This window comes from Neocloeon triangulifer, unplaced genomic scaffold, assembly GCF_031216515.1.
Source record: "Neocloeon triangulifer isolate White Clay Creek 2 clone unplaced genomic scaffold, ASM3121651v1 ptg000005l, whole genome shotgun sequence".
In the NCBI taxonomy this organism is placed as follows: domain Eukaryota; kingdom Metazoa; phylum Arthropoda; class Insecta; order Ephemeroptera; family Baetidae; genus Neocloeon; species Neocloeon triangulifer.
The window spans coordinates 55,642-82,829 of NW_026775548.1; the positions used below are offsets into that span (position 1 = coordinate 55,642).

Sequence of the window (27,188 nt, forward strand, 5' to 3'; positions counted from 1 at the left end):
CGTCGCCCCACCGACCTCTCTTTTACTACCAGTGTCGGCAATGTCAATACCACGCTTCACTCAATGCAAAAAGTACAATTTTTTTTAGCGGTTTCAGAGATCTTTAATTTGCAAATTTTTCCAAACAAAATTTAAATAGTTAATTTTGTATTAATTAATTTTTTTCAGAAAACGCATAATTTTAAATATATAATGTGATTTAATGCAAAATGTAAAATTTATGTAGCCAGTGCTTATTTTTTAAATATTAAACTACATAAATTATTATTTCATATTACTACTTCTTCAGCCAAATGATTGATACAGCACACAGTGTCCGTATCAGAGGTTGCAACCCTAATTCAATAGAGGTTGAAAGCTCATGACCCTTGATGGTGAAATTCTACCACGAAATGTTAGACGCGTTAAATTAAAATTTAAACCTTAGTTAAAATTTGGTATCAAACCAAAATTAAGCAAAATTAAAGTGGATGTTTTGTGTTTTGGACTTCGGCCTTTGGTGGCGGCGAGGGAAAGAAATTTTTTATTTAATTTTTCTCTGCGATTAAATGATAAACTTTTCTTAAAAAAATAAAAATCCACTTTGATGACATATTGTCGGTTAAATCTACTCTACTCTCTTGGCTCGGGGTGATTCGCCCTTGGCCCAATTCTGGTTTGGCCTGGATGAGTAGGGCGGGTGCGAGCCACGTGTCGAGGGGTGCGCGCCCGGATGACCCACTTCTCGTGGGGTGCTGGAGGGTCCGTCCGCACGTCGGCCTGCCTTGCGCACGCCGCCACCCCCACCCCACGTACCCCTCCGACGCCAGAGGGCACGCCAGTCCAGCAATCGAAAAACTCATTTGGATTTCAAATTTATATCAGCATGCAAATTCACAAACGCCCATGTGCCCATGATCTGCTTCTAAAAATAGAATTATCCAAAATAAATGTCATTCAATCAAATAGTTCTCCCTTGAATTTCATAGAGAATTAGCCAAAAACGTGATCAACAAATCAAATTTTTAATTACAAAATTGGTTCTTAATTTCATTTCCATTTACGAGCTTTCAATAAAAATTGGAAACAGGTCGAACAGGTCTTAAATCTCAAACTATTTTTATTAAGTGATTCAAAATTTAAATTTTATGTTTAACTTTCCGGCTTTGAGAATTATGATCGATTTTTGTTTACAAAATTAATTGTTATTATTTATTCTTCTCGGTCAATACAAAATTATAAATTGGGAAAAGAGAAGAAAGGGTTTACAACTAGCAGATATGTCTGCTAAAACGCCCGACATCAAAAGAGACGGTGCCGCGGTAAACCCACACTACTGCCACAAATGCTCCTTGCAGAGGGAGGGAAAATTACTTGAGGGACAGTTTTTAAGGGCAGGTGGCAGGTCGTTCCAAGGCTTGACTATCCTGAAGGAGAAGTTGCCGCGACCGAACTTGTTTTTGGCCGAGGGTGGCTGGAGGCGGGGGTCCTGTATGTCGTCACCTCTCAGCTTACGACCTGTAAGATTTGGATCGAAAAGTATGTGGCCACATAGGCTCGATCCGCTGTGTTGTTGTATTCGCCGCGAAGGTGGGCGTCGTAGCCGAATGGGCTAGGCGGGGAGCCGCTGGTTGACTGAATGAGTTGAGTTGTTTTTCTGAGTTTGTATGTTGCGTCATCGGCAGAGTCGCTACAGACCCATTACAATTCAGGCGCGTTATTCATATATTTTACGCTGTTTTAAAACTATTAATTAAAAAGAATTTAAAAAACATAAAGCTACTTTTGTTGAAAGACAGGATCATATGAGACTTTTTTAACTTGGGCAGCTGCTGATGATTGACGAGACTCAAATGAACACAAATTTAACCCGACGACGGAAGGGGAGAAAATTAAACAAGCAGAAATTCCAGCTAAAAGTAAAAGTCATATTGAAAAGCATGGCAAGTTGAATTCCATTTTAAATCGTTGCTTTAATATTAAAATAACTAAAAAAAAATTTCTTCATTTTTTGAACTATTCAAATATTTCAAAATTTCTTAGTTTTAAAATGGTAAATTAGATTTATTATAAAATAAAAATGGCGGAATAATATTTGAAAAGGAGTGCAAAGATATAAACCAGGATTTTTGATGCTAGAATTTCAAAATGCTCCAAAGTGCAGTTTTGGCTCGGAGGCGGCGCCCTTGGCCGGAATTTTGTCACTGCTTTGGAGGCTCTGCTGGTGATAATTGCCTCGGCTGCTCGAAATAGTGCGCGCCAGTTAAAAATGGATCATCTCCAAAGCCGATTTCGCACCTACAGGAAAGCGAGTGTGAAAATTAAAGTGACGGGTTTAGCTGAAAAAATATTTTATTTCTTGCGCCCCTCATCTGCAATCACGCAAAAGCAAAAGCGATCTTCCAAAATAAATTATTACTGTAGATTCGTGGACGGAATCGATGTGACATGAATGTTTTTTTCTCCAAACAATCTTTGCCAAGAGTGATTAGTTCTTTTTAACCCAACCGAGCGTCGAGCTGATTTTTGCTACAAAAGTGTGAAAAGTGCTTTTCCCCTCGGCGGAAACAGTCCCTTTCATTTTACTGACAAGACGCAGTACAACATTTTGCGATTTGAGACAAAGCCCAAAGTTTGATTTTCAAGCTTCAACTCGTTATAGTATTCACATAGTGCGTTTGGGACTAATTGTGTGCAAAATTACGTTTATTTCCAAGTGTTTTGTTTGAAAAAATTATTATCTACGTGGAAAAAGCCCAAAATCTATTTTAAAAATTTGAGCCACAGGACTAATGCTGCCAGAGTTGACAAACATTTTCTAAGAAAAGCACTGATTGAAATTCGGACCAAATCTTGATTTCCAATTTGAGAATAATCAACCATTTCGGATCGTTGTTGCAACGATCAGGCAATAACTTGTTGAAATCAATAGAATTTTCAAACGAAAAAAAGGTTTGTAATTGTGCACACGTAATTGTGGTCCAGTAGAGAAAAAGCGGAAAAGTGGAGTTGAGTTTGGCGGCGCCGATTTCGCTTGGATTCACTCGCCGGTCATCATCTCCATGAACTCGTCAAAGTCGACGGTGCCGGAGCCGTCGGTGTCGATCTCGGTGATGATGCCGTCGAGGTCGTCGCTGGTGAGTTTGTCGTCAAGGGCGGCCAGGATCTCCCTGAGGGTGGCCGTGGTGATGTAGCCGTTGCCCTCGCGGTCGTACAGCCGGAACGCCTCCTTCAACTCCTCCTGCATCGCCTCGGCGTCCTCCTCCTCCAGGAAGTGGATCGCGATCGTGCAGAACGTCTCGAAGTTGACCTTGCCACTGCCCTCGGGGTCGTTCTCCTCCACCAGTGCGTTCAACTCGTTGTCGTCGTACGCCTGGCCCAGCGTGTTCAGGATCGTGCTGATCTTGAGCGTGTCGATCGTGCCCGACTTGGTCGTGTCGAACATCTGGAACGCCTTTCGCAGCATCTGCATCTTCTGGTCATCCTCTACTTCCATCGGCCTGCAACAACCGACACGCGCCTTCAAATCCCTTTTCCGTCCTTCCAGGCTCAAAAACCAAACTCCAAGCTTTTGTTAGCAGCAAATCCAAGCCGGGTTAAGATTAATTTCTGAGGTAAATTCGTCGGTAAATTCGCAATACGTAACGAGAGGCAATCCAAAAGCCTGAAATTAATCCACCATGCAATTCCAATTTAAATCAGCTTTTGTTACTTTGAGCAAATACAAACAGATCCAGATATGCCTTTAAACTACCCGTTGAGAAAAAGTTCCACAAATAAAAGTTATTTTAAAAACCTGTGCGGCAAAATTGCAGAATGCAAATGAATAATCAATTTATGTTAGTTTCCAGTCAAAATATCTTTTCGTGCTATTCTTAAAAATAAGGGAAATTAAACTTTAAGAAGAATGGGATTCCAATTGATGCTGATCAAACGCAGTCATTAAATTTGAGATCTCAATAAAATTAATTTTTTTGAAAAACAAAATGCTTTTAAATCTGAAAAATATCGATTAAAAACCTGAATTTGTAACTATTTAAGTTCTTCAAAAATATTGATAAGGTTTAATTGAATACGTCTACAAGTATTGGAAATTGTTACATTCAAAATTGGTGCATTGGTTGAAAACAATTTATTAATGGTCTCGATCTAGGGAATTTTGAAAATTTCGCGTGTCCCTTATTTGAAAACTTGTGAGAGATAAATGTAAAAGTGCGTGTGAATGAATGAAGCAATTGCGGAGAGATTGAATGAATGACTCACATGATTGGACACCTGAACCGCGAGGCGCGCCAGCTAAGAGTGAGAATCGAGATTTGGCGCGTTCGCTCCTCTTATAATTGCACCTTAACGAGCTATAAGAAGCAAGCCTGCTAACCGGCTATATTCGTTTTCGCACGCCTTCTAGCCGCTTGCCTCGCAGCCGCCTCGCCACCGCACCATTCGTCATAAGCTATACTCATAAAAATAACACACCCCTTCCCATTTTTCCCATGCGCTCGCATTCCACCCAAACCATCTGATTCAACCCTTCTATGTAAACAATCCAAGGATCATTTCGGTACTGAATAATCATTCATTCATAGTTTTTTCGTGGAAATAAAAATTAAAATAGGTACGCATAATGAAATTTTTGCAAAAAAAATTCTAAACCTAAATATATATTGTCGACATAATTAAAAAAGTTAAAACAAAAAAATCTATAAACACATCATTAATTTGAAAGCGGAAATGATAAAGGTGTAAAATTAAAAGTGAAATTTGGTAGAAGAATGAAGGCAACAATGCCAACAATGAACGGCGCTGATTGAAGTCGGGTGCCGCGTCCAATCGATGGTATTTGGAGCGGCGAGACGCAAAAGTGCAAAACTATTTTCGGCTCCTGTTTCCTATCCACCAAATTCCAGCGCCTCTTTCCAACTCCGGCCGCGCCAACACAATTTTTTTGCTTTCAAATCGTTGGACCACGTAGATTTAGATACGCCGTCAGCGCAAGAAGTTTCAATTTCCTACCACAGCAGGTTTTCTAATTTTGATTCCGTAAATTGAGAATTTTTCACAAATCAATTTTTTGTGACCTGACCTTTCCATCGACGTGTCACACTTGATACCAAAATAAATTTGGATGGGAAATATTTGGAAAGAGATTTTTTTACGGTGACTTGGTCATCTGACAATTTGTCATGTGCTTTATATTGGTAAAAATAATAATGACGATCTGAATTTCAATCAAAATGAAGGCGGAGTTTTTCTTTTAGTTCCGGAGGCGCGAGGCAGAAGTTGACGGCGGCCAGACTCAGGTTTCGAAGGTCATGTTGACTCAGGTCAAAGGTCTTGGCCGCCACCAGGAACTCGGCGGACAAGTCGGAGCAGAAAACGCCCTTGTCGTCCGTCTAAACACCAAAAACTTTCAAAATTTCTCTTTGCAACTTATAAAGAAGGTGCTGGAAAAACTATTTCATTTTCTCAACACCTCACTTTTTTCAGATTCGATTATTTCACTTCTCTCAGTAAAAAAATTGACCAGCAACTTGCACCTCGGTTAGGCAGCTATTAAAAATGGAGTTTAACTCACCGCGAGGGCCACCGGGTGTCCAGCACTCAAGAGGTGGCGCAAGTGGTGCTTTTCATAAGTGGGAACCGTTTTGCATCTCAGGTTTGAGGTCAAGCAAACCTCTGAAAGTAAATTCTTAATCTTTTAATCGATTGATTCAAAATTACGTACCAACTGGAATTTTTGAAGCGAGGAGCGCGTCCCACTGTTGCTGGCAGCCGCCCAGCTCAGGGTGCAGGCAGGTCACGTGGCCCAACCTGTCAGGCGCGAACCTAAGCATTTCCATCACCTCAGGGTTGTTCGGGACCTGAGTAGCAATGATTAACTGTTGGATAGAAAAATTCAGAAAAATTTATGCCTCTCCGCAGTGCACGACGACGCCCAGTCCTTGGTCTCTGGCCTTGCTCAGGGTGGGCAAGAAAAGGTCGAGGGCACCTGCCGTCGGGTCGCCGCTCAGGTCCAGACCGACCACCAACTCAGGGTGCTTCTTTCTGGCGTCGAGGGCGATTTTCAGGGTGTGTTCCGCCTCTGCAGGACCCTGACGACGGTCCACCGACAGCAGCAACCTGACCACGATGCTGCCCTGGTGTGACCTGAAAGCAATTTGCAATGGAAATGGGTCAGTTTTAAAAGTAACCACGATCTTGGAGCCTAATAATTCTGATTGGTCCAAGAAGTTCCCTCACCACCAAATTAAAGTTCACTTCAAAGCATTAGGTGTGACACATCAATGGAAAGGTCAGGTCACAAGGAATCGATTGGTGACAAAATTAAATAAATTGTGCTAATTCCAAAACCAATCCCTCTCAAGCAGGATAAACCAACTGACAAGATGGCATCGATGATGGCGTCGACGTACTGCTCCTTATTCATGCGACCTTTGACCTCGCGAGGTGTGCTGCGCAACTCAAGGTAGATGACCCCGTCCTTCTCAAAGTCAGTGATGACATCCGAAGTTGCCAACCTGACAGCCTCGGGGGTCACTGTCAGGGCGTGCACGGCTTTGAACATTTCAAAGCACCTGAGAACAAATTCAACCCTTATCTTAAATTAGGTAGGTACAAAATGAGTGGTCACAAGAGTATAAAAAGAGTGTAATTTTTTCAACATATATGTATGTAATACATATAAAAAAATTCTTACTAACTCTGCAAGGGTCCTGTGCTGCCCGTGGTTGATGGCGACCTGCCACTCGTCGTAAAGGTGCGGGGCACCTTCCAGGTGACTCAATTTCTGGATCGTGCGTTCGCTCAACGATCCATTTAAATGAGCGTGAAGTTCCTTTAAATATATTGAATCACAATTAACCCAAACGGCGATCAAAGGAGAATCAGAATGAAAGAATAACTCACGATTTTTGGACACTCGCGACAAAAATCCTCCATCGCCGTTGAACAGAAATCTTGACGAAACAAATAAAATTCAAATTTAAAAAAGAAGCAATCGCGACAATCGCAGCCACGCCGGTTTGTTTTGGTTTTTCATTTTGATTGTCGAGCAAAAATTACTTCATTGTTTTTCCGCCAGAGGCAGGTAGATCGAATCGAAAAGCTCGGCCACGCCCCATCTTTTACTCAACAAGTTGTTATTTGTTGTTGATTTTATCAAGATTTTACTGATATTTAACAGATTTCTGCAGATTACGATTACAAAAACGTCGAGAGCCGCAAAGATATTATAACGGAAAAAAGTATGCTGGGCCAGGCCGGCCCAGCAGATTCGCCGATTTTTCAACTTCCCGCATCTCGCCGGATCACTAATATTCTCCACTCGGTACCCCAAATTCTTAATTGCATACGGATTTATTTTATAATCTTATTTTTTTCTCTACGAATTTAGACCAATGGTGAACAGGGAAATATTTTCGAATTCTGATTTTAAATAATATAAATAAATAATAAAGTTAAATGTAAAAGAATTTCGAGTTTTGAACTCTCATTGTTGGTAAAGTTTGTGTCAGTCATAGATGAAAGCTGATTAAGCAGACTTTATTTATGTCCCTGTTCACAGCAATCGAATTTCGTTCCGCAGAGGAAAGCGGAGAGGCTCGATTCTTCGTGCTCGCCCCAAGCAATCTGGGCAAGGTGGCAACCACGCCGAGCTGCGATGAGTGCAAATTTACGACTTCAAAAGCTGGAATCCGGCTTTCCAAGCCGGAGGAATTTGTCCACGAGTTGCAGGCGCTGAACAGGTGCACTTGGCCGTTTATGAAAACGCAAATGTGGTCGTCACCTAGGACGGCTTTGGCCACAGTGAGGATGACAACTTCTGCCCTCGGTCAGTGCTAATGTGTGGTCTTCTTTTGAGTCCATCGGGTTTTGCAACAGCAGCTTCCAGCCCAGATCTCAAAGATTGTCAGAAATTTTTAAAATTATTAAAGCTGAGAAAGTAAATTTTTTTTATTAATTTGTCCCTTTTTTGCAGACAAGCACAAGAACTGCGGCTTATTCGCAACTCATTTAGGAAAGGGACTGGGACCTCGTCATGCAACCTTTTTATGTCCTAATTCAAACTGTTTCACTGCCTCCTGAATTCTAGGGTTGTTTACTTATATTGTTGTGCATGGATAAAATTTGACTGAAATTTATCCATAGACTTTGCAGAGAACGCGATTTTCATTTCATGCATGTCTTTGGGCAACAGTTCGGCGAAAATATGATCGAGTTGGAGAATGAGATACTCGTTGGCTACCCTTTGCATGTGACCCTTTTGAAGAACCAACAGTCCCTGTTGCTAATAAAGTACGGCTGATTTACATAGGTTTGATAAGCATAACTAATAAAGTTGTTTGTTTACAGCAAATTTATTAAAAAGCTCAAATCTTTGAAGGAAGCTGTAACACTAGTTGGTGGAGACGAAAAGTTATGGTGTTGAATGCTTTTTCTTTTACTTTTTTAAGCAAATACACAATCCAATTTATGTAAATATAATTTTGAAATTTTTTATCTTGAGAGTGCGCTTAAGTAAATATCCCTCCTATGTAAGAAGGGACAAGTCAAGACTATTGAAAGTCCTCTAGGCTTGCAGCAGGCTTGCAGCAATTTTAATAAAGACAATTGAACCTTGGAAACTCTAAACCATACGCAATTTTGCAGGGAAAGGACAGAGACGGAACTTTGGTTTTTATCAACCCCTATTGCCAGTAGTATGTATAAAATATAATGAAGGGCACTATCGATGAAGGAAAAGAAGTTTTTTATTTGCAGCTGGTGGACAATAAGCTGCAAACAATAATTGTAGAAATCCCATGTCTTCTCTGTGGATTATGAGGAAGTTGGAATTCAAGAGCCCAAGAAGATGGTCCTCAGGCAGGTGCAAGTTGACAAAACAATCAAAATTCTGGAAAAATTTTCTTTCGGGACCCTATGGTTGGTATTATTGCTATTAGTTTTCCACAAAACTATAATTTAATTCTTGCTGTAGATTTTGCCCATAAATGTATAAAGGTCACATGCAAGGAACACTTTTGCCAAGGAGGGGAGGACTTATTTTACAACGTGGAAATCTTGTCGGTGAAAGTGACACCTCCAGAAATCCTTTTAAGGTAACAAATTATATGTCAGTCCGAACCAGTCACACACTAAATTGGCTTCATATTATAATTTTTTTTCTTTCCGTGGTTAATTTATCATTTGATACTTTCTCGGGGCAGTAATATTGGCCTCTATTTCTGCAAGTGGCATAGACCAGGAACTATTCTTAGCTTCTTCTCTCTTTAAATTTAATTGAAAGTTTTCCCTGATTAAGATTTCTATTTTCGTTTTTACAGACTCCACTAATTATTTGCATTTGCTCTGAATATTTAGTTAGAGCGAGAAAGAATTTTGAAGCTTTGTTTTAGAGTTAAAATATTATTTTTTGCGCATAATTCTGCTTGGAGATTTTCAGTGCTCCAAAGATATAAAAAAAAATCTGTACAAGCAATCACAATTTTAAGGGATCCAGAGGCTCCCTGTAAGTTTGGGGCCCGTGGAGTTTTCCGCCCCTAACTACCTTTTTATATTTGCTGCTAGTGGAGCAGACAACAAGGCTTTGTTAAAAAGTTCAGGGCAAACCTGAGGGACGTCCCACCGTCTGTATTACTACCAATGATATTGATTATGTTCCGATCCAAATACTGCCAATGGGAGAGGGGAAGAGACACTTCTTGAGCGAGCTCACTTCATTCGGAAGGACCTTTTTAATAGACGCGTTCATTTATTTATTGGTGCTTTCAAATCGAAGAAGCAAAAATTTTCACGAAGACTACTTTCAAATAAAAATTCTAGTCTTGAAATTTTCATTGCGATATTAATTAACCAAATATAAATAAACAGGAAGTTGCTATGTCGTATTATCTTGGAGTCGACTGGAGTCAACTGTGGGCAAGAAACCATTCTTAATATAATGCCTCTGGAAATGATTCTGATCTACGTTGGAGACGATACGAGAATCATTTCGCAAATTGTTGAAAGTCATATTTATATTTTTCTTAAAGCTTCATTTTTAGCCTTTACTCTCAACAAAAACCTTCCAATTCCAAAATTTGCATAATCATAATCATTTGAATTTATTACACCTTTTATTTTCAAATTTGTACAATTTAAGGATAAAATTTAATGATTCAAAGTAATAATTTTTTTGTAATCTATCAGTATCCGTAATCTTTGTCCTTGATGGGCCTGAACCTTTTGCGGTCAATGACCTGCGGGGCCGGTTTGACCCCGAGCAGGTCGAGCATGAGGGTCGTCGTTTCCTGCTCGGGGGTGGTGTGTGGGGCGAGGGCGGCCACGGTTTTTTGCGGCTTCCTCTTGACGGGCCGCACGACGCCTTGGACTGCACCAGGTGTCGTCGCTGAGGGCAGGGGCGGCTCCGAGGTCGGCTTCGGGTACACCCACGGGTCGGGTTGGTACGGCGGGCGCTGCCCCTCGGCCAGCAACACCACCGCCAACAACGGCAACAACACATTCGCAATGCGAAGCATTGTCCTTCTGAAAAAAAAACTGGAAATTGGTGACATTTTTTCAACTTATTGCTGATAAATATTTTAAAGAAGTAAAAAATTTGAAAACAATTTTTTAAACTAATTTTGATATTCCATATAAACGTTTTCAATTTACAAATGCTTTGGGAAAAATTGGGAAAAATGTAAAGTCCCTATTGATTTTATTTTGGATTTTCAATGTATTAATTTATAAGTTAATTTTTTAGGTTTGTGTTAAAAAACGTTGCCCATCGGAAACTTGAATCAATTTTTTTATGACTTAGACAAGATTTTAGGTCTAATTAATTTCTATTGATAAAAAAATTCAGATTGAAAAACCCCAACCCGCCAATTAAAAGTCTGGCAAAATCCAAATTCGGCTCAGGCTGAAGAACATATAGTTTTTAATCACAATTGTTGCTTTCAATCTATAATTTTTGAGAAGTTCCTCTTTCCTAGCACAACCTCCTCCACTGCTTACACTAATTTGTAATTTTTAAGGAAATGAATTTCTTACTCTATAGAAATCAGCGAAATAAATTTTGAACCAGATATGATTATTTTTAAACGATATTTGAGGTTGAATTTGCAAACCTTGCTAATGCTGCTGCTGAAAGAAAGAGAAGTTTTTTCCACTGAGACCGAGATGAGCCATGCAGGTGCGCGTCTCTTTCTTACGGTACTCTCTTCCCTACCACGTTTCTAATCTCGCCACACGACATTTATTTTGTGACGCAACCCAGCAGGTTATGCGCGTCACTCGCCAGCTAACCTTTTATGAAAATCGTCTAAATAAAATAAATGGGAAAAAACATGTTAAAAAAAAATATGATTTTCAAGAATAAAAAAAAAGCAATAATGAACAAAAATGCTTTGATTTTTTATTGACGGAATAGAAACAAATGCTTAATACGCAAAAAAAAATTAGTACATTTTAATTTTCCCACAATAATGCACAGTGTATAACAGATGTAAAATAATAATGTTTTTTTTTAACCAAAATTTGAGTTTTATATAAGATTTAGATTCACTCACTAAATTGATTGAGCTACATAAGAAAATTGGCATTTCTTAATTATTTCATATTTCAAAAACAATGTGATGGAGTTATCATATTGGAAATTTGAGATTAAATCAAAATTTGCCTAATAAAATGGCTGTGAGCAAAAAAAAAATTAAAATAAGCAAATAATTAGGAAATTGCCATTTTTAAGGATTTGGGACTGAAAAAAATATATATTTTAAAAAAACACTGAAATATTTAGAGATGCGGTTTTTTATTTTCGCTTGAAAGGATTGCCAAAAGTTCCATGAAAACAGCGAGCGAATTGTTTCAAGGCCACAGCATTTTGAATGCTCGCTGCTTTGGCGCCATAATTTGAAATTGCAGGTGGCAGCACGAGCGGAATCGCCATTTTCGCGAAGCTGTGACGTCACCAGTCCCAGTCCGAACACTTCACTTTTCACCAACTTACTCGCAAATTTTCTTTCTCCATCGGCCAAATTTTATCACGCTTTCCGATCCCCTTCTCGCCGCTGGATTAATTTCGTCTCGCTCGCCAAGTTTCCTCAGGTCAGTCCGTGCGTGTTTCGAAGCGCAATTTTTGCCCCATCTCGCGTGATCCGATTCCAATTCGGCCGGTCAAACATTCATATTACGTAACCGGCAATTTTTCAGAAAATACATAATTATACCGCAAAAATGTCGAAATCGACATGATGCGGCTAAGCGACGAGCAATTCCTCGTTCTTAGCGGCAAAAAACCGTCTCATCCTGTCGATCTCGGCTTAAAAATTCCTTCTTTTCCAGTGCAAAGAAGAATGGCCCCCGAAATCCAGAAGCCGGCGCCACCCTTCCAGGGCACGGCCGTCGTCAACGGACAGTTCCAGGACATCAGCCTCGAGCAGTTCAGCGGGAAATACGTCGTCCTCTTTTTCTACCCGCTCGACTTGTGAGTCTCATGAAGAATACATAAACGAAAAGCTGATTTAAAATGGAATTTACAATTTTCCATTCAGAATTAGCGACTTATTTTATAACGTTGCTCAATTTGATTGGGTTTATCTTTTAAAAACTAATGGTGGCCAACCTTCTGTGGACCACAAAATCGTTTTGTGTGACTTTTCACGACGTTTGGTTGTTTTTAAAGGTGCAATCTCAGATGAATTGGTACAATTACAGTTTGTGGCCACCATTAATGATTTGTTCTTAATATTTGCAGCACTTTTGTGTGTCCCACGGAGATAATCGCTTTCTCGGAACGCGTGGACGAGTTCCGGGCCATCGGGTGTGAGGTGATCGCCGCCTCCTGTGACAGCCACTTCAGCCACCTTGCCTGGTAACTAAAAATATATTCGCCATTTGTCATTGAACCAAAATAAAGCTCAACTGGCTTTTGGCGCCCTGATTGACCGTTTCAGGGTGAACACACCGCGCAAGCAGGGTGGACTGGGCGAGATGAAGATCCCGCTTTTGGCCGACAAAAGCTGCAGCATCGCGCGGGCGTACGGAGTGCTCAAGGAGGACGACGGCATCCCCTTCCGAGGGCTCTTCATCATTGACCGCGACCAGAAGCTGCGCCAGATCACCATCAACGACCTGCCTGTCGGCCGCTCCGTCGACGAGACCCTCAGGCTCGTCCAGGCCTTCATGTTCACTGACGAGCACGGAGAGGGTCAGTTCAAGGGTCACGCCCTTTGCAAAAATAACGAAGTTTTTAGTTCATAATCTTATAGTCCAGGTCAAGGCGAGTCCAACGGTGTGCTGAAAACAGCGGTTGGACCAAAATTAGGCGATTTTAAACGCGGCGGCCATTTCAAAAATGGAAGGCGGCCAAGTCCAAATTTACGCTTAACAAAGTTGCTAATTACTCCAACCCAGTCTTGTTGCATATTGATGAAATTGTCTTGAAAAGAACTATTTGATTTCAGAAACGAATTCGAAATTGGTCCAAGTTAATAAAAGAATACTTAATTATTGTTACATGAAAATCAATGTAATCTTATGCAAGTGGATATTTTTGTGGAATAGTCGGAGGTATTGATTTTCTGGTGGGCTAATTATGTGAAATGGTGGCTGATAAATTATTCATCGACTTTCGTCATCCAATTTTGCCCAAATAGTACCTTATGCAATTCCTAACGAATGCAAATGGACACTTTAATTAAAATGTATCTGGTTTGCAGTTTGCCCGGCTGGTTGGAAGCCTGGAGCGAAGACCATGAAGCCCGACCCTGCCGGCAGCAAGGACTACTTCAAGGACGTCCAATAATGCAACATATTGTATCGATCAATTCCGTGATGTTTTCTCAATTCCTTAGCAACTTTATCGTTTAATGATTTTCCACACAAAAAAACACAGCCAGTATTTTTTGTAATTGGTGTGTTGGTCAGTGATTGTGCAGCTCTGCGAAAAAGAAATAGTTGTTGAACAACTTTGTGTTGCTACTTTTGTGCTTCACACGTGATTCTTTTAATAAAATACACTCAAGGAAATTTTCAAAATATTTAATTCTAAAAGAGTTTCGTGTTTTTACGACCACTCGAGTGGTTCTTATCTAAAAACAAACAATTGCCACTTGAATTTATCACACTGATTTACATTAGACAACACAGGAACGTCCTTATCAACTTTGTGATAACAGATCAGCTGACTGTTGCAATAAAAGTGCAATTCGGTCAATTAGAGTTTATTATCTAGGGGGAATTTCTTAAGACAATAAAAATGTTAATCTCGTCTAGACTGAAACTAAGCGATAATCGATTGATTGTCAAAAAAGAAATCAATTTCAGCACGATCAAAAGTCCTCGAGACTCAAAATCTCGCTAGATAGTATTCTGGTCTCATTGTTTCTTTGCCCACTTTTCCTCGGGATGATCACCGGACTCTCGAACTCTAAGTCCATCTCGAAGCTGGGGATGGCGCAACTCGGGGGTTGTTCTGGGAGCTTATCATGAATTTTTACGGTTGCGAGAAAGTGGGTGTAACTCTCGATTTACGAATAAAATATTTTCGGTCGCGGTAAAAACTTTTTACGGTCGCGAAAAAACGTTTTTTCGGTCGCGCCAGCTTTTTTTTCGGTCGCTAGATGGCGTTGTTTGTTTTACCGGTTGTGATCACACTTTACGTGAGGCGGAAAACTTTTTCTCGCTCACGTTAAAATTTTACATTGATCAAATGGAAGTGATTTTTACGGCTGCTCTCAGCAGACGAAAATTTTGAACCGTAAAAAAGCTGATCATTGCCAATAGCTTTGAAGTTTGAAGTGAGGTTTCTATGAATAATTAAATAGGTAGATCATACATTGTACTAATTTTATGTGATTGATTTATTAAAAAACAAATTGTGTCCCTCCAAATTAGTTAAAAATTAAGGGAAAGATATTTATAATGCAATTTAATGTGACAAACCGTGACCTATGCTTCAAACCAGTCGCAATAATTTCTTTTAATCCACGTCCGGGCCGATGATTTAAGGAGAATAGCATATTAAATTGATCTAAATTTAATATTTCAACAATTTACTAACCAAATTATTGGGTAAATTAAACAAAAATTTGATTTTTTCCGTTTCTATTCCACTTCCATGATCAAAACAAACCCACGCGACACACGCCCCCTAGCGCCACCGTAAAAACTTTGTTCACAACCGAAAAAGATTTACTCGCAAGTGAAAAAGTTTTCCCGAACGTAAATTTTTAGCTCCTCCCACCGAAAATATTTTTCCTGACCGAAAATTCTAGCTCCACCCAACGAAAAAAGTTTTATCGCAACCGAAAATTCTCGCGACCGTAAAAAAATCATGATAAGCTCCCTGGCACCTCAACAGGTTCTTCCCTGGGCTCCAACTTTGGCTCTTCTGGTTTCGTCTCAGCCTTCTTCGGCGGGACAACTCGGAAGTACTTATCCAGCGTTGACTGCTGCACTCGTTTCAGACGTTTCGAGTCCTACAAATTTAAAAGTGATTTAGAAAACTTTTTATTTTTAATCTAAATTGGGACACGATCAGAGCTTTAATTAATAAGGTTTCCTATAATTCTTAACATTGGTGCAAAGGAAATAAGGCGTTCGCATTAGCCCAGACGGTTTCAAATTAAAATAGAGGGTCCAACAGGAACGGGAATCTTCAGGAGTCCCGGGAGGCGGGAGAGATTTTGTCCCAACAATAAGGTAGCGGGAGCTAGGGAGCCGCGAAAATTTTATTGGGAATGGGACTCCCGGGAGAAAATTTTGAAAATTTAACTGATTTTTTATGTTTGTTTCTGCAGAAAAAAAATATAAAAAATTGCGTTTGGGACACCTTATTGGGACTCCCGGGAATTTCTTTTCGGGAATGGGAATTCCCAGGAAACTTTGCTAAGGCAACACGGAGCGGTCGGGAAAAGGAAAATTTTCTCTGGAACGGGACTCCTCGGGAGCAAAATTTACTCCCGATGGACTCACTAAATTAAAACCTGCTCCGACAAATCAAGTGTGACCCACCACTGGAAAGGTCAGGTCACGAGGAATCGCCGATCGGTGACCTATTAAAGTCACTAGGGTGACCGTTTGGGTTGTACCTTTACAGGGTGCTGTCTCTGATAGACCCTGGTGATGACCGCGGCCTTTCCGAGCCAACCGTCGACGCCCACGGCCTCCAAGGTCCCTCCGAGGGCCGACCGGCCCAGCAGACACTGTCTGCCTTGCCTGCCCTGCTTTTCAGGACGCGACCTTCGCTTCATGGTTTCGGGTGCTGCACCTGGATGCGCAGGGAGCAGTCGTCGCACTCGTACTCCACCTGACCCTCGCCCTCAGGGTCCACCTGGTACTCGGCGCCGCACCTGCACGCCACCGACCAACGATTGGCCCTCCGCAGCTCCTCGGCGTCCACCTTTGCACGCGAAGGTCAGGTCAAAGGTAAAAAATTATTTGAAATCCAACCTGGGCGCAAAAGTTGTGCGTGTTTCGTTGGGCGAGTTGGGCGTCGTGGAGGCGGCGACTCTGTTCGTCCTTGAGGACCTTCCACGCCTCCGTGACGGCCACGAAGCGGTCGGAGGTGGCCCCGGGGGCGGATTCCTCCGAGGTCTGCTTTTTATCAGGGTGGATTTGCAGCAGGAGCTGCTGGTAGCGCCGCTTGATGGCCTCGGTCGACGCCCCGCTCTCCACACCCAGAACCTCGTAGTGGTTCATCCGACCTTAAGAAGGTCGGCGACCTTCAGAGGTCGGAACACAGGCACCCGGCTTGCCAAAGTGCCGATCGCAAGCAAACAATAACAACAAAGGCACAAGGGAATGTTTTTTATTCGTATTTCCTCATGTTTATGTGTCTTTCATCGGTCGGTCCTGCTACCTGGTGCTCAGAAACGGAACCAAAACGTCGTGGTTGGTGCTGCTACCTCGTGGTGAGAATTAGAGTCAAGCGTGTCCGACGCGTTGCATACCCAGCACGGCGCTTTCGTTCATAAAAAACGAGAAATTGATTTATTGCCGCCACAGATTACTCAATATTTTAATCTTATCTAATATTTTTTTTTTATAAATATAAAAAATCTGTTGGAGAAAAAAGTTGAAGTATAGGAATATATTATGAGCTCCCGAAAATTCAAATTCAACGTTTAAAATTATAATAAAATTGAAACATCCAAGGTAATTAATTTTAATGGAAACGCAGAAAATAACCGAGGAAACATTGTTTTATTTGTCTCGCCATCATCAGAAAAACGCCATACAATCATTATAACTTTATATATGTGTACATGTTAGTGATTGATTTAAGTATATAATTTGATAAAACATTGATTTATTTTAAGCTCATAGAGTTTGCGGTTTTGCCTTTTCCATAACTCTTAAAAAGAGATCTCATTATTTTAAAATAAGAAAACAATCAAGTTCTCCCAGTTTGAAAAAGAGCTTTAAATTTAAATTAATCATGAGCCTTTTTGTCACAAAAAAAGATTTCTTTTGTACGCCTTCAAACTTGTTCTGCGACAAAAGTGCAGCTTTCTTGACACCGAGAGATCAAAGCAAACAGAAAAAATAATTCTTCACACGGACGTGAACATTCACAATTGCGGAAATTTGTGGCAGCTTCACAACTTATAAAGAACAAAATTTGCTATTCGAAAAAATATGGAGGGCGATCCAAAAGGCTAACTTGGCCCAGGCTAAATTAACCTGGCCCAGGCTAATTTAACCCGCCATTCAATTTTGCTGGTGGGCTAAGTTAGCCCGGGGCTAAGTCAAGTTAGCCTGGGCCAGGTTAGGCTTTTGGATCGCCCTCATGGTTTTTACCGTTTTTACTAACAATTTTTTTTTAAACTTAAAACATTGAAAATAAAATGGAAAGTTCTTTTAAGAAGTTTCTTTTTTTATTATTTTTAGGATGAAATTTCCTTCTTTTGAAGTTGGTCGTGGAAAAGAGATTGATAATTTGGAAAACAAAAAAGGGCATTAGTGGAAAGGAAGGGGAGAAATTTGTACTGAAGCGCGTGACGAGATTTGTGTCAAGAGGAAAAGCGCAAATTGCTCTGCTTAGTCCCTCTCAAAGGCTGACGCTCAAGAGTTCCCCCAAAAAAGTGGCTTCGTTGATTTTTAATCCCTTCGTCTGAATTCGCTCCAACTGACCCTTTTTATTTCCAAGGGCGAAGTATTTTCCGCGCAATGAAATAAAATACAAGGCATTGGAGGAGATTTTACTTGAAATTCATTTTGCGAACATAAAAGCAAGTGCGGTTCTTCTTTCTTCTCTTGAAGGACGTTTTTTGGCGGCGCGTGAGAAAAAGGCAGATGCTCGATTTTGAAACGCAAATTTTTTTCTCGCCACGCAAGAAAGGAATTTATTTTCTACCGCGTCGGAATACGAAGTCTACTTTCGGAGGGAAAAGGTGCGACAACTTTTACCATATCGGAAAGTTTGTTTTGCAATAATACAAAAAACAGCCCCAGGTCCGCTGGGACCATATTTTCTCCCCCATCCCCCAACTGCACTCTCAGTAATTTTAAAAAAAACTGACGAATCAAGAAAATTAAAATTTAATTCCAAAATTTCAATACTTTCTTCATACAATGAATTTTGCTTAAATTTTTTTCAAAGTAAAGTTATGCATATTTATATTTTACATTTCATTACAAAAAAAAGGAGTGGAATGTCAAGAAATGCAAATTTTTTCATATAATTCTTGTTTTAATTTAAATCCAGGGTGAAACATTTTAGTTCAGAAACTTGCTATTTTTGTAATGCGATACTGTTTGACCGGTTGGCAAGTCACAAAGGTCAACAATTTATACCTTGCAACATAATATTTTTGTTTACAAATTTCACTGTTAAAAAAACGGAAAAAGAGGAGCGAATTTGGCACAAATTTCACGACTGCCCGCGGCTTATCAACGTCCGATTTGATCTCACGATCGTTTTCCGCCCTTTCCATGCCCAAGGACTTTGATCTTTTCCACTAGAAATATAAAAAATAGTCTCCCAGAGAAATAATGGAGTGAAGCAAAAAAATTGTGATATTTGGGTAAAAAATATTGTAAGCAGAACCAAAACTGCCACGAACACCCGCGTTTAAAATTTGATCTTCATAGTTACTTATTTATTGGACGAAGATTTGTAAAGAGTTGTTCTTGTTCCTTATGAGAAGTTCGCATCAGTACAAGATAATTTATTTTCTAGCAAAATTCAGAGGCTTGTAAAAAAATTAACAATTTTGGCAGGTATGTAAGTCAAACATGATGATCGGAAGGATTTTAAAAAGTTCAAAAATTGCGCTTTTTTTAAGAGCATCACAGAAACAAAAAAATTATAAATCATTATTAAAAGTTTGAGTAAAAAAAATGAGCAATTTTATCACAAACTTTAGATTTTGAGAGAATTCCTTTTCAATTCGAATCAGTTGAAACTTTGCTTTGCCAAAATTGCTTTTGCAGATTATTTGAAAAAAAAAAAATGTCGAAATAGTTATTGATTTTTTTTCTCGGACCTCATTACAGCGAATTACTCTTAAGGTCGTTTTTTTCTTTAATGAGGTCCAAGTCAAGGAGAAGCAAATGAGGCGTGAGGATTTGGTGGGGGTGCCCGCCGTCCGAGGGGTGGACGGGGGCGGTTCAGTCGTATCACATGTTGTTAAAGGTGTGGGGGGAGGGTTGCTGGAGGGTGTTCTTGCGAGGCACGGGTGCGGGGAGGGGGCGGAAGCCGAGCATGCGCTTGAAGGCGCGCTTGAAGTTGGCGTTGCACAGGGGGTAGAGCACGGGGTTGAGCGTCGAGTTGACGTAGCCGAGCCAGATGGTGGCCGTGTGGAACTTGGGGTCGACGCAGTCCTCGCAGAAGGCGACCACCGTGAACAGCACGAAGTACGGCAGCCAGCACAGCACGAACGCGCCCATTATCACGCCCAGCTGCCGCGCCGCCTTCTTCTCCTTGGCCAGCACGATCGCGTCCGACCCTCCCCTCCCGCCCCTCCGACCCTGCCCGGCCCAGAACTGCGTCCGCGTCACGCGCGACCGACGCTGCGGCCCGCCACTCGAGCCTCCTGAAACGAACCAAAATTTACATTTAGAAAGGTCGCAATGCAAAAGGGACCTTGGAGGGGCCCCTCCTCATCTTTATTCTAAGTTTTGGGTAAATTTTGGTCGTTGGTGGCGCTGCGAACTTGGCTAGACCAGCGTTCGCAGCGCTCCCACGAACAAAAGCTAATTTTTTTTAGACAGGTCCAACTTTCATGGAATGCGAAGCAACGGTTCGGAATATTCAAATTTATTTTTCACACGATATGAACTTGAAATTCGACAATCTTTCAGAATTAAGAGAGATAAAAACTACCTCAGTGGGTCTGCAATGTCACGTTTAAATATAAATTATTTAGCGGTAAGGGGAGTGACAAACACAGTTAAATCGCTTAAATAATTAATGTTTGCTTACCTCAATTATCTTCATTGAAGCATTATAAATTGCTATTTACTGAAAATTAGCATATTGATTTTGTACTTTGATTTGATGCAGATTTAAGCACCTAATTATAACCTCTACTTCTTTGCAAATTTGGTAGAAATTAGTGAATAAAAGTCAGTTTACATTTCAGTCGTTTTATTCTTATTATTTTTTTTTGTTAGCTTAAGCTAAAATATATAAATAAAGAACCAAATTTAAAATGCGCGACTGACATTTGGAGACTTTAAGACTCTCCCTCTTTTCAAATTTGACATTCATAAAAAAAAAGAGATAATCCGTGGAGAGAGTTTTTGAAAGCGTCACATTGTTCGCGAGTGAATGTGCTGTGAACGGAGCGCCGAGATTATAATTTTGTTTGCTCAACGTAAAGAGAAGAGCGAATTGCGGCAAACAGAAGACGGCAAATAAACGCGCGAGGGTTGAATCGCATCCCGGGGGTTCCGTGAAAATAAATTACGCACGTGATATTGCTGAGCAAAGAGTTGCACGATTAATTAATTATGTAGCCCATGCATTGTTCCAAGCAAAGCAAAGTAATTTGTTCGTCGATCCGGTATGTGACCCGAAGAGAATTTTCAGCGCACCGGTGCAAACTTTTGAAAAAAGGCAAAGCCTAGTTTGATGAGAAAACATGAAGCAAGGGAAAATTGATTTGCAAATTAAAATATGTTGAAAAATATGCTAAAATTTATCTCAAAATTGAAGAAAATAGTCCAAGAATGAAGAGAATTTGGCGGTTGTAGCTAGGAAAATTAATCTATTAAATGCTTATAGACAAAAAATCTCATTTCTCGACCTTTCAGCTTTTACTTCTTTTTTGTTTTTGATTTAGTGGAAAAATTTTCTCCAAGTTTTGTAAACGAAATTTGACTCTAAAATGTTTTCCAGAGCAGCAAGAGATAAATGAACAATAAAAAGTGACGAAATTTGGGCCTTGTTTCAAAGCAGTGAAATAATTTGTGCTAAAAATGGTTTAATTTCAGTAAACTTGTCAAAATTAAATTAAATTTCCTGTCAATTGGCATTGCTATCATGATGATACAAGAAATAAAAAAATTACAAAAAAAAAAATCAATCAAGCAGCCACCTTTATAAAAGGTACATTTTTACCAAGATAAATCTAGCCATTCTTTTTGGAGCAAAATGATTGCAAGTAAAAAGTAATTTTTCAAAAGAACACATAATAAAGGACATTTTACCGCGGGTCGAGGGTGTTCTGGCGGTGTCGTTGGCGGCGCCGACGTACTCGACGTTGACAGTGATGCCTTCGAAGTGGGCGAGGGCGTCGTTCATGGTCTCGTCGGAGGCGGCGGGGGCGGCCGCGGCCTCCTCGCGGTACGACAGCACGGTCAGGTTGCGGAACTGGTGCAGTTGGCGGCCCTGCTCGTGGCGCTTCCACTCGCGCAGCGCCAGCCCGTCGCCGCGCCGCGCCGACCGCCGCCCGCTCGTCCAGTGCCGCGGGTCCTCGGCCAACGAGTCGTCCGCCGCGTCGCCGCCTCCACTGCCCACCCGCCCGTGCGTGCAGTGACCTGCCCCCAACACAACACACGCTCTTGTTAAATCACATAAATAAGGCAAATCTTCAAATGCACTAATTTTACCGAATTTAACTAGCAAAGTCGAAACAATTATACAATTGCAATTATTGTTTCAACGTCAAATTTATTTTGTTTTTATCTTTTTTTCAAATTTTTTCTTAAATTATTAAAGAATTAAAATTTGTAAAAACATTTAATTGTTTGATTTGTTCATTCTCACACAAGTGTTGCAATTGTGTCATAAAATGATAAATATATTGAATCGGTGCAGGTTTTTTTTTTTAATCTTATTTCAATTTTGAATTGAATTCTCTCTATTTACATTTTCCACGCCTGAAACCTAAAGTTATAAAAGATTGAAAAGCGTGGATTTTCACCATTTTTAAAGTTTCTCGGGTTAAACTTTGGCACTCATTCAAGAAAAGAAACAGTTGTTATTTAAAACTGTATTAAGCAGCGTCCCTGTTTTAACTTTACATTAAATTACAGGTTTCATTGCATCTTTGAAAGCACAAAAATTTATGGTTGCCTTAATTAAATGCGGACTTTCATACCAATTATCTTCAACAGCCTTACAAGTAAAATGAAATTATTTGCAAAAATGTGATGCGTACCGATTTCGAAGCGGCTGCGCTTCTTGATCTCGAAGAAGATGCGGCCGTACAGGTAGACCATGAGCACGGTGGGGAAGTAGAAGTTGAAGATGGCGGCCGTGACCTTGAAGGCGACGTTGGCCGCGAACTCGGTCTCGCACACGTCGGCCGGGTTGCGTCGCTCGCCCGAGTGCTCCACGTGGTGCCAACTGATGATCGGCACGATCCACATGCACGACACCACCCACACCAACCCTGCAAAAATCTCACTTTTATTTAAAATTAAAAACTCGCTTCCACCAGCATTACAGAATTCTTCTCAAAACTGCTTCGTGTTCAAAACTTTGCCTATTTTTTTTATGTGTAATTTTACGGAACGAGTCAAATGAATATTTTCCATTTTAAAAGACAGGCAGAATCAGTATTCAATTTTTCAAATATTTGAAGAAGAAAATCTATGGAACTTTCATTAAACATATGGTTTCGAAACTCGTGAATTTTGAAAAGATGGTAGCAAAATAGAAAATTGCATACCGATCATGATGAGTGCGCGTTTCTTGGTGCGCTTTCGCAGGTAGCGCAGCGGCGACGTGATGGACCAGTAGCGGTCCACGCTCAGGATGAACAGGTTGAAGATGGACGCCGTGCTGGCCGTGTAGTCCGCCGACAGCCAGAACTGACACACCGCCAACCCCAACACCCACCGCCCTGTCAAACACCCAAATTGGTACCCATTAAATCCATTTCACATTTGAAGAGGTTAAAAAAAACACTCATTTCAAGAGTCAGTGTGGATCATCTGGTTAACAAATCCGCGCGCCTGTAAATGGGAAAATTCCAAAATCTGTTTCATTAATTAAAATAATATTGGGAGAAATTTAATTGCTGTTTAAAGAGAAAGGCAAAAACTGGTTTTCATTCCAAAAGGATTGAAAGCGGAAAGTGCATCAAATATTTGACAAAGAAAAAAGGATTTGGAAAAGCGGTTACTTTTGAAAGAGTGAAAAGAAAAGAAGTTAATAGATTGATCGAAGCTTTCACCAAAGCGAGAGAGCGAAACTTGTTGAGCAAACAAACGCACTCGAGACTTGATTTGTTAAAAAGCGTTTTCTGCTTTTACTTATGATGGATTTTGAGAGCTTTTCACGCGCAGACAACTCCGATTTGGACAAAAAAAGGAGAATTTCCGAACGGATGCAAAGGGCCAATTACTCTGTGAATTTCGATCCGCGCATGCAAATTGGCCACTTTTGTCGCCGCAAATAACCTGCATATGTGAAAAAGCTTTTGCCGGGCTGCAAATAATTGGCTCGCTGCGCCATCCGCTCCGATTAACCGTCGCAATTCCAATCGAACCTACAAATATCGCTTTTGGAAGAATATCGAGGAATTTTGCGCTTGGAGGACGATTTGCAAGATCAAAGACGGCGGCGCGGATCAAGATAGGGTTTTGCGTTTGAGCGGCGACGAAACCGCAGCGCCGGGGCTTAATTTGCATTTGCAATTTACTCTCTCGCTCTATTTATCGCCCGCCGGCCGCTCGAGTTTTGCCAAAACGTTTGCTCTCCAAATTGCAAATTCACACACGGAATCAATTTCACTTTGCTCTTCAATTAATTAAACCCGTGTGGCCTGTAAAATTTGTTGCCATCAAACAAAATTTAAAGCCAGAATTATTAATTGAGAGAAGTTAATTTGTTTGTGCAATGAAACAGAGTCCTCACTTGAGCGCCAAACATAACTTTTAAACGTCAAAAAGGAATTGCTAAAATCAATTAACTTGTTCATAAAGTGACATTCGTTTTTTTATCATTTGAGGAAATTAATTAAGCGTTTGAACGAAAATAGTCGAGCCGCAAATGATATTAAAGGGAAACCATTAACCTTATTTAAGAACAAATATAGAGTTAAAAGTTAAAAATAAACCATGCCAGAAGTGTTTAAAGTGAAGCTTCTTTTACCCAGGTTCCCTCTTATAATTATAACAATTGAACTCCAAGTAATTAAAATGCAATAGGAATAATTATGTGAAGTACGCAAATTCCAAAGATGACATTTTTTAGCATAATTCTGATTATAATTCCAAATTAATTGGCAACAAAAGGCACGCACCAATTTTAAGAATATTTGAGTGATTTTTGGAAACAAACTTACTTTGAATATGTTTCATTTGCGACATTATTGGAATAATAATTTCAAAAAATGAATATTCGTTTATGGTTTTCTTTATCAAAAGAATTCCACAATTTGCAAATCTTTGCACGAGGTTTAAATGTCCATTTTAATCCTGTTAAACCTCAAAATTTTCAACGAACCTTTTACAATTTCTAGCATTTTGCTAATTAATTGATCTCATTTACTTTCCGTAAATAAATATCAGAGGCGGATAAATTCATTTCTGCAAATTCGGTTGAAATTTTGCATAATTTTCAATAGTCGTGTAAAGAGCATGAAAAAATAATGGTTCTCCCTTTATTGGCTCTTATCGTGGTCGCAAACAAGTGTTTCTTGTAAATTGCAACAAAAATTGTTGTCTTTTGAGCAAAGCTCATTAAATTAGATTAAAATGTGGCAGGAGAAGCGCCTTAATAATCAAGAAGGAGTTTTGGATGCAAATGAATAATTAATTTTGGCTGAAAGGGGATTAAAAGGAGGATCGATGGATTTGGCCTGACCTGTAAGCGCGTACATGGAGCTGATGGGCATGACGATGGCGCCCACGGTCAGGTCGGCCGCCGCCAGACTCATGATGAACATGTTTGACACCTGCAACACAAAAGGCTCATTAATTTTCATTCAAAAATGCTTTTTTTCATTCTTATTCTTAGACTGAAATTAAGGAAAATTACAAGCTAAACTATTTCTCTTTTTACATGTTTTTTTTTCTGATTATTGTATAATTGGAAACAAAATCTCGGCGCGAGTGAAGTGAAATTATCTTTGATGGTTTTATTTCACTTCCGGTTGCGCCAATCGGCCTCGAAGCTTTTTATCATCTCTGATACGCCAAGTGAGTTTGCTGCAGTTAAAATTGAAAAACACGCGAATTTGGGAATAAAAAAAGTCCTTTTAGTGAAAAAGCCGTTTGTTTTAATTTTGCCACTTTGCGTCGAATTGCTTGCTGCATTTGAAAAAATAATCCGCCGAGTGGGAATTGAAATTAATTGAAGGGCAAAACAAAAAATGAGACAGTGCTTTTTGTAATTAATTTTCGTTCCACAACAAGTGACACTATTTTATTTATTATTGCGTGACCTTTTACTTCTAAAAATATTGTTTTCTACTTATTTATTTTTATATTATTTAAGTTGGTGCAAAAGCAAGTGCACAAAAACTTTAATTTGAACCTAATTTTTAAGAAAGAAGAAACGTTTTTAATGACAAAATATTTCAATTTACAATTAGCTTGGTTGTTGAAAATTTGTATTTTTTCGTCCCACATTAATTTCTATTTTGGATCATATTAATAGCTAGGATAAGTATGAGATTATTATTTGTTAATTGTGTCATTAATTATTTAAATAACTTTATAAATAAAAGCGCCATAAAAGTATTTTAATCTGAATCATGCAATTGGTTGAAAATTAAATTGGCCCAGTTCAGAGATTTCTGAGGAGAAAAATAAATGATTTTGTGTGAAAAAAAGTTATCTTTGAGCAACTTCCGATTTGTTGCGTGCATAATTTTTCCTGGTTTATCATTAATTGATAGTGATTATGAAATTGTCACTTCCTGCGACAGAGTGAATCAAAAAATTGTTCCACAGCAAAGCAAGGAATGACGGCGAGCGGACCAATTTTATTCTTGGGGCTCTTTTTTAGCGGCCGACTGATTTCGGCGCAAAATTGCGAGGACAAAATCGAGTGCGTCAGAATTTGCGCCAAAGGTACAAATTTTATTGAAAAAATGTTAGCTGGAAAAATGCTACCAATAGCCAGGCACATTTAGCGAGAAAACTTTTACTCATGTTGACAGTTTAAATCAGTCCAGAAAAATAGTTATTCTTCATTTCCACTGGAAAAAGACAAAAAAATTATTTGCAATACATAGATAGAAATGTGTAATTTTAATTTTGTATGCAAAAGGTGTGTAATTGATATTCGGAAATCATAAAAAAAATACAAATTAATTATACTTAATGATACTTAAAAGTATCAATTTCTTAACGAGAACATAACAAGTCTTAAATTTTATGACCAAATTTCATTTAGTTTCAAATTACAGAATAAATCTTTGGTGATAATTTTAGCTTGACAACTTGCTGAGTCGAAAAAGGATCAGATAAAAATTATTCACATTTTTCCATACATAAATAGTTTAGAAGGGTTTGAAGAGATTAATTTTTATTCTAATAAATTTAATTCAATTTTTTTAGCGATAATAATGATATTTTTCCAAAGATTGAAACTTGAAACTGCTGACAAGGAAGTCAATGTCAAATTCAACCAATCTTAGAATGAATAATTACTAAAATTGTAAAATCGATTATGAATTTCTTGGAATATTGTAATTTAAGCTGCTCTTTTTTATTTAATTCCAATTACGGCAGTCTTTTGCTTTCAGAGAACAAAAATTTGTTCCTTTTCGCTAAATCTGCTTAAATTCTCAATTTCAAACTCATATTTTTTAGTGCTT

The 27,188-nt window shown here is 39.5% G+C and overlaps 7 protein-coding genes and 1 long non-coding RNA gene across 28 annotated transcripts in view; 3 read left to right on the plus strand and 5 right to left on the minus strand.

Moving 5' to 3' along the window:
• Positions 1 to 1,927: 1,927 nt before the first annotated feature.
• LOC132193752 (adenosine deaminase-like protein) lies at positions 1,928 to 7,043 on the minus strand. 3 transcript variants are annotated; one of them, XM_059614618.1, is made up of 7 exons: positions 6,886 to 7,043; positions 6,681 to 6,814; positions 6,363 to 6,554; positions 5,892 to 6,126; positions 5,705 to 5,840; positions 5,555 to 5,655; positions 1,928 to 2,277 (listed from the first exon to the last, which is right to left on the minus strand). In XM_059614618.1, exons 1-7 carry the CDS (start codon positions 6,916 to 6,918, stop codon positions 2,254 to 2,256), a joined length of 855 nt encoding a protein of 284 aa, XP_059470601.1. In that variant the 5' UTR covers positions 6,919 to 7,043; the 3' UTR covers positions 1,928 to 2,253. The 3 variants fall into 3 exon arrangements, with proteins under 3 accessions (XP_059470601.1, XP_059470600.1, XP_059470602.1); XM_059614617.1 differs by lacking the exon at positions 1,928 to 2,277 and adding an exon at positions 4,535 to 5,372; XM_059614619.1 differs by lacking the exons at positions 1,928 to 2,277; positions 6,886 to 7,043 and adding an exon at positions 4,535 to 5,372 and having other exon boundaries at positions 6,677 to 6,796.
• Positions 2,314 to 4,382, minus strand: LOC132193753 (troponin C). The gene is made up of 2 exons (XM_059614620.1): positions 4,243 to 4,382; positions 2,314 to 3,479 (listed from the first exon to the last, which is right to left on the minus strand). Coding segments are annotated over exons 1-2 (462 nt in total). The 5' UTR covers positions 4,245 to 4,382; the 3' UTR covers positions 2,314 to 3,019.
• A 21-nt stretch (positions 7,044 to 7,064) lies between the features above and the next one.
• Positions 7,065 to 9,135, plus strand: LOC132193755 (uncharacterized). 7 transcript variants are annotated; one of them, XR_009441482.1, is made up of 8 exons: positions 7,065 to 7,114; positions 7,163 to 7,306; positions 7,544 to 7,810; positions 7,958 to 8,072; positions 8,128 to 8,274; positions 8,332 to 8,678; positions 8,726 to 8,901; positions 8,957 to 9,135. It is a non-coding gene; the product is annotated as an uncharacterized LOC132193755 (long non-coding RNA). The 7 variants fall into 7 exon arrangements; XR_009441483.1 differs by having other exon boundaries at positions 7,078 to 7,114; positions 7,173 to 7,306; XR_009441484.1 differs by having other exon boundaries at positions 7,089 to 7,124; positions 7,173 to 7,306.
• Positions 9,136 to 9,880: 745 nt separating this feature from the next.
• LOC132193754 (uncharacterized) lies at positions 9,881 to 11,167 on the minus strand. The gene is made up of 2 exons (XM_059614621.1): positions 11,091 to 11,167; positions 9,881 to 10,503 (listed from the first exon to the last, which is right to left on the minus strand). The coding sequence occupies exon 2, from the start codon at positions 10,494 to 10,496 to the stop codon at positions 10,164 to 10,166; it is 333 nt and encodes a 110-aa protein (XP_059470604.1). The 5' UTR covers positions 10,497 to 10,503; positions 11,091 to 11,167; the 3' UTR covers positions 9,881 to 10,163.
• A 741-nt stretch (positions 11,168 to 11,908) lies between these two features.
• LOC132193876 (peroxiredoxin 1) lies at positions 11,909 to 13,992 on the plus strand. The gene is made up of 5 exons (XM_059614814.1): positions 11,909 to 12,069; positions 12,307 to 12,448; positions 12,719 to 12,835; positions 12,918 to 13,171; positions 13,683 to 13,992. The coding sequence occupies exons 2-5, from the start codon at positions 12,318 to 12,320 to the stop codon at positions 13,766 to 13,768; spliced, it is 588 nt and encodes a 195-aa protein (XP_059470797.1). The 5' UTR covers positions 11,909 to 12,069; positions 12,307 to 12,317; the 3' UTR covers positions 13,769 to 13,992.
• LOC132193878 (dnaJ homolog subfamily C member 24-like) lies at positions 13,989 to 16,807 on the minus strand. 2 transcript variants are annotated; one of them, XM_059614816.1, is made up of 4 exons: positions 16,417 to 16,807; positions 16,056 to 16,366; positions 15,318 to 15,443; positions 13,989 to 14,444 (listed from the first exon to the last, which is right to left on the minus strand). In XM_059614816.1, the coding sequence occupies exons 1-2, from the start codon at positions 16,663 to 16,665 to the stop codon at positions 16,214 to 16,216; spliced, it is 402 nt and encodes a 133-aa protein (XP_059470799.1). In that variant the 5' UTR covers positions 16,666 to 16,807; the 3' UTR covers positions 13,989 to 14,444; positions 15,318 to 15,443; positions 16,056 to 16,213. The 2 variants fall into 2 exon arrangements, with proteins under 2 accessions (XP_059470799.1, XP_059470798.1); XM_059614815.1 differs by having other exon boundaries at positions 13,989 to 15,443.
• A 1,051-nt stretch (positions 16,808 to 17,858) lies between these two features.
• Positions 17,859 to 27,188, minus strand: part of LOC132193951 (histamine H1 receptor-like) — a 44,549-nt gene continuing 35,219 nt past the window's right edge. For all 7 annotated transcript variants that reach the window (XM_059614937.1, XM_059614935.1, XM_059614936.1 and 4 more), the window contains 5 exons: positions 25,229 to 25,319; positions 23,088 to 23,261; positions 22,575 to 22,808; positions 21,622 to 21,951; positions 17,859 to 20,003 (listed from right to left, as the gene is read on the minus strand). In XM_059614937.1, the coding sequence (XP_059470920.1) occupies positions 19,588 to 20,003; positions 21,622 to 21,951; positions 22,575 to 22,808; positions 23,088 to 23,261; positions 25,229 to 25,319 (1,245 nt within the window). In that variant the 3' untranslated portion in view covers positions 17,859 to 19,587. The remainder of the gene's footprint in view (positions 20,004 to 21,621; positions 21,952 to 22,574; positions 22,809 to 23,087; positions 23,262 to 25,228; positions 25,320 to 27,188) is intronic.
• The window catches only part of LOC132193953 (probable G-protein coupled receptor Mth-like 11), a 42,916-nt gene continuing 42,049 nt past the window's right edge, over positions 26,322 to 27,188 (plus strand). For all 6 annotated transcript variants that reach the window (XM_059614942.1, XM_059614944.1, XM_059614943.1 and 3 more), the window contains exon 1: positions 26,322 to 26,439. In XM_059614942.1, coding sequence (XP_059470925.1) covers positions 26,331 to 26,439 — 109 coding nt within the window. In that variant the 5' untranslated portion in view covers positions 26,322 to 26,330. The remainder of the gene's footprint in view (positions 26,440 to 27,188) is intronic.

Bases quoted from the DNA above. Each gene is read 5' to 3' on its own strand.
- LOC132193752 (XM_059614617.1), bottom strand. From the start codon at position 6,918: ATGGAGGATTTTTGTCGCGAGTGTCCAAAAATC. The intron at 5,841-5,891 runs GCATAAATTTTT...ATTGCTACTCAG, and splicing joins TCGTCGTGCACTGCGGAGAG to GTCCCGAACAACCCTGAGGT. The intron at 5,373-5,554 runs GTGAGTTAAACT...TTTGGTGTTTAG, and splicing joins GACACCCGGTGGCCCTCGCG to ACGGACGACAAGGGCGTTTT.
- LOC132193754 (XM_059614621.1), bottom strand. From the start codon at position 10,496: ATGCTTCGCATTGCGAATGTGTTGTTGCCGTTGTTGGCGGTGGTGTTG.
- LOC132193878 (XM_059614816.1), bottom strand. From the start codon at position 16,665: ATGAACCACTACGAGGTTCTGGGTGTGGAGAGCGGGGCGTCGACCGAG. The intron at 16,367-16,416 runs GTTGGATTTCAA...TCGCGTGCAAAG, and splicing joins CGCACAACTTTTGCGCCCAG to GTGGACGCCGAGGAGCTGCG.
- LOC132193876 (XM_059614814.1), top strand. From the start codon at position 12,318: ATGGCCCCCGAAATCCAGAAGCCGGCGCCACCCTTCCAGGGCACGGCC. The intron at 12,449-12,718 runs GTGAGTCTCATG...TAATATTTGCAG, and splicing joins TTTTTCTACCCGCTCGACTT to CACTTTTGTGTGTCCCACGG. The intron at 13,172-13,682 runs GTCAGTTCAAGG...TCTGGTTTGCAG, and splicing joins CACTGACGAGCACGGAGAGG to TTTGCCCGGCTGGTTGGAAG.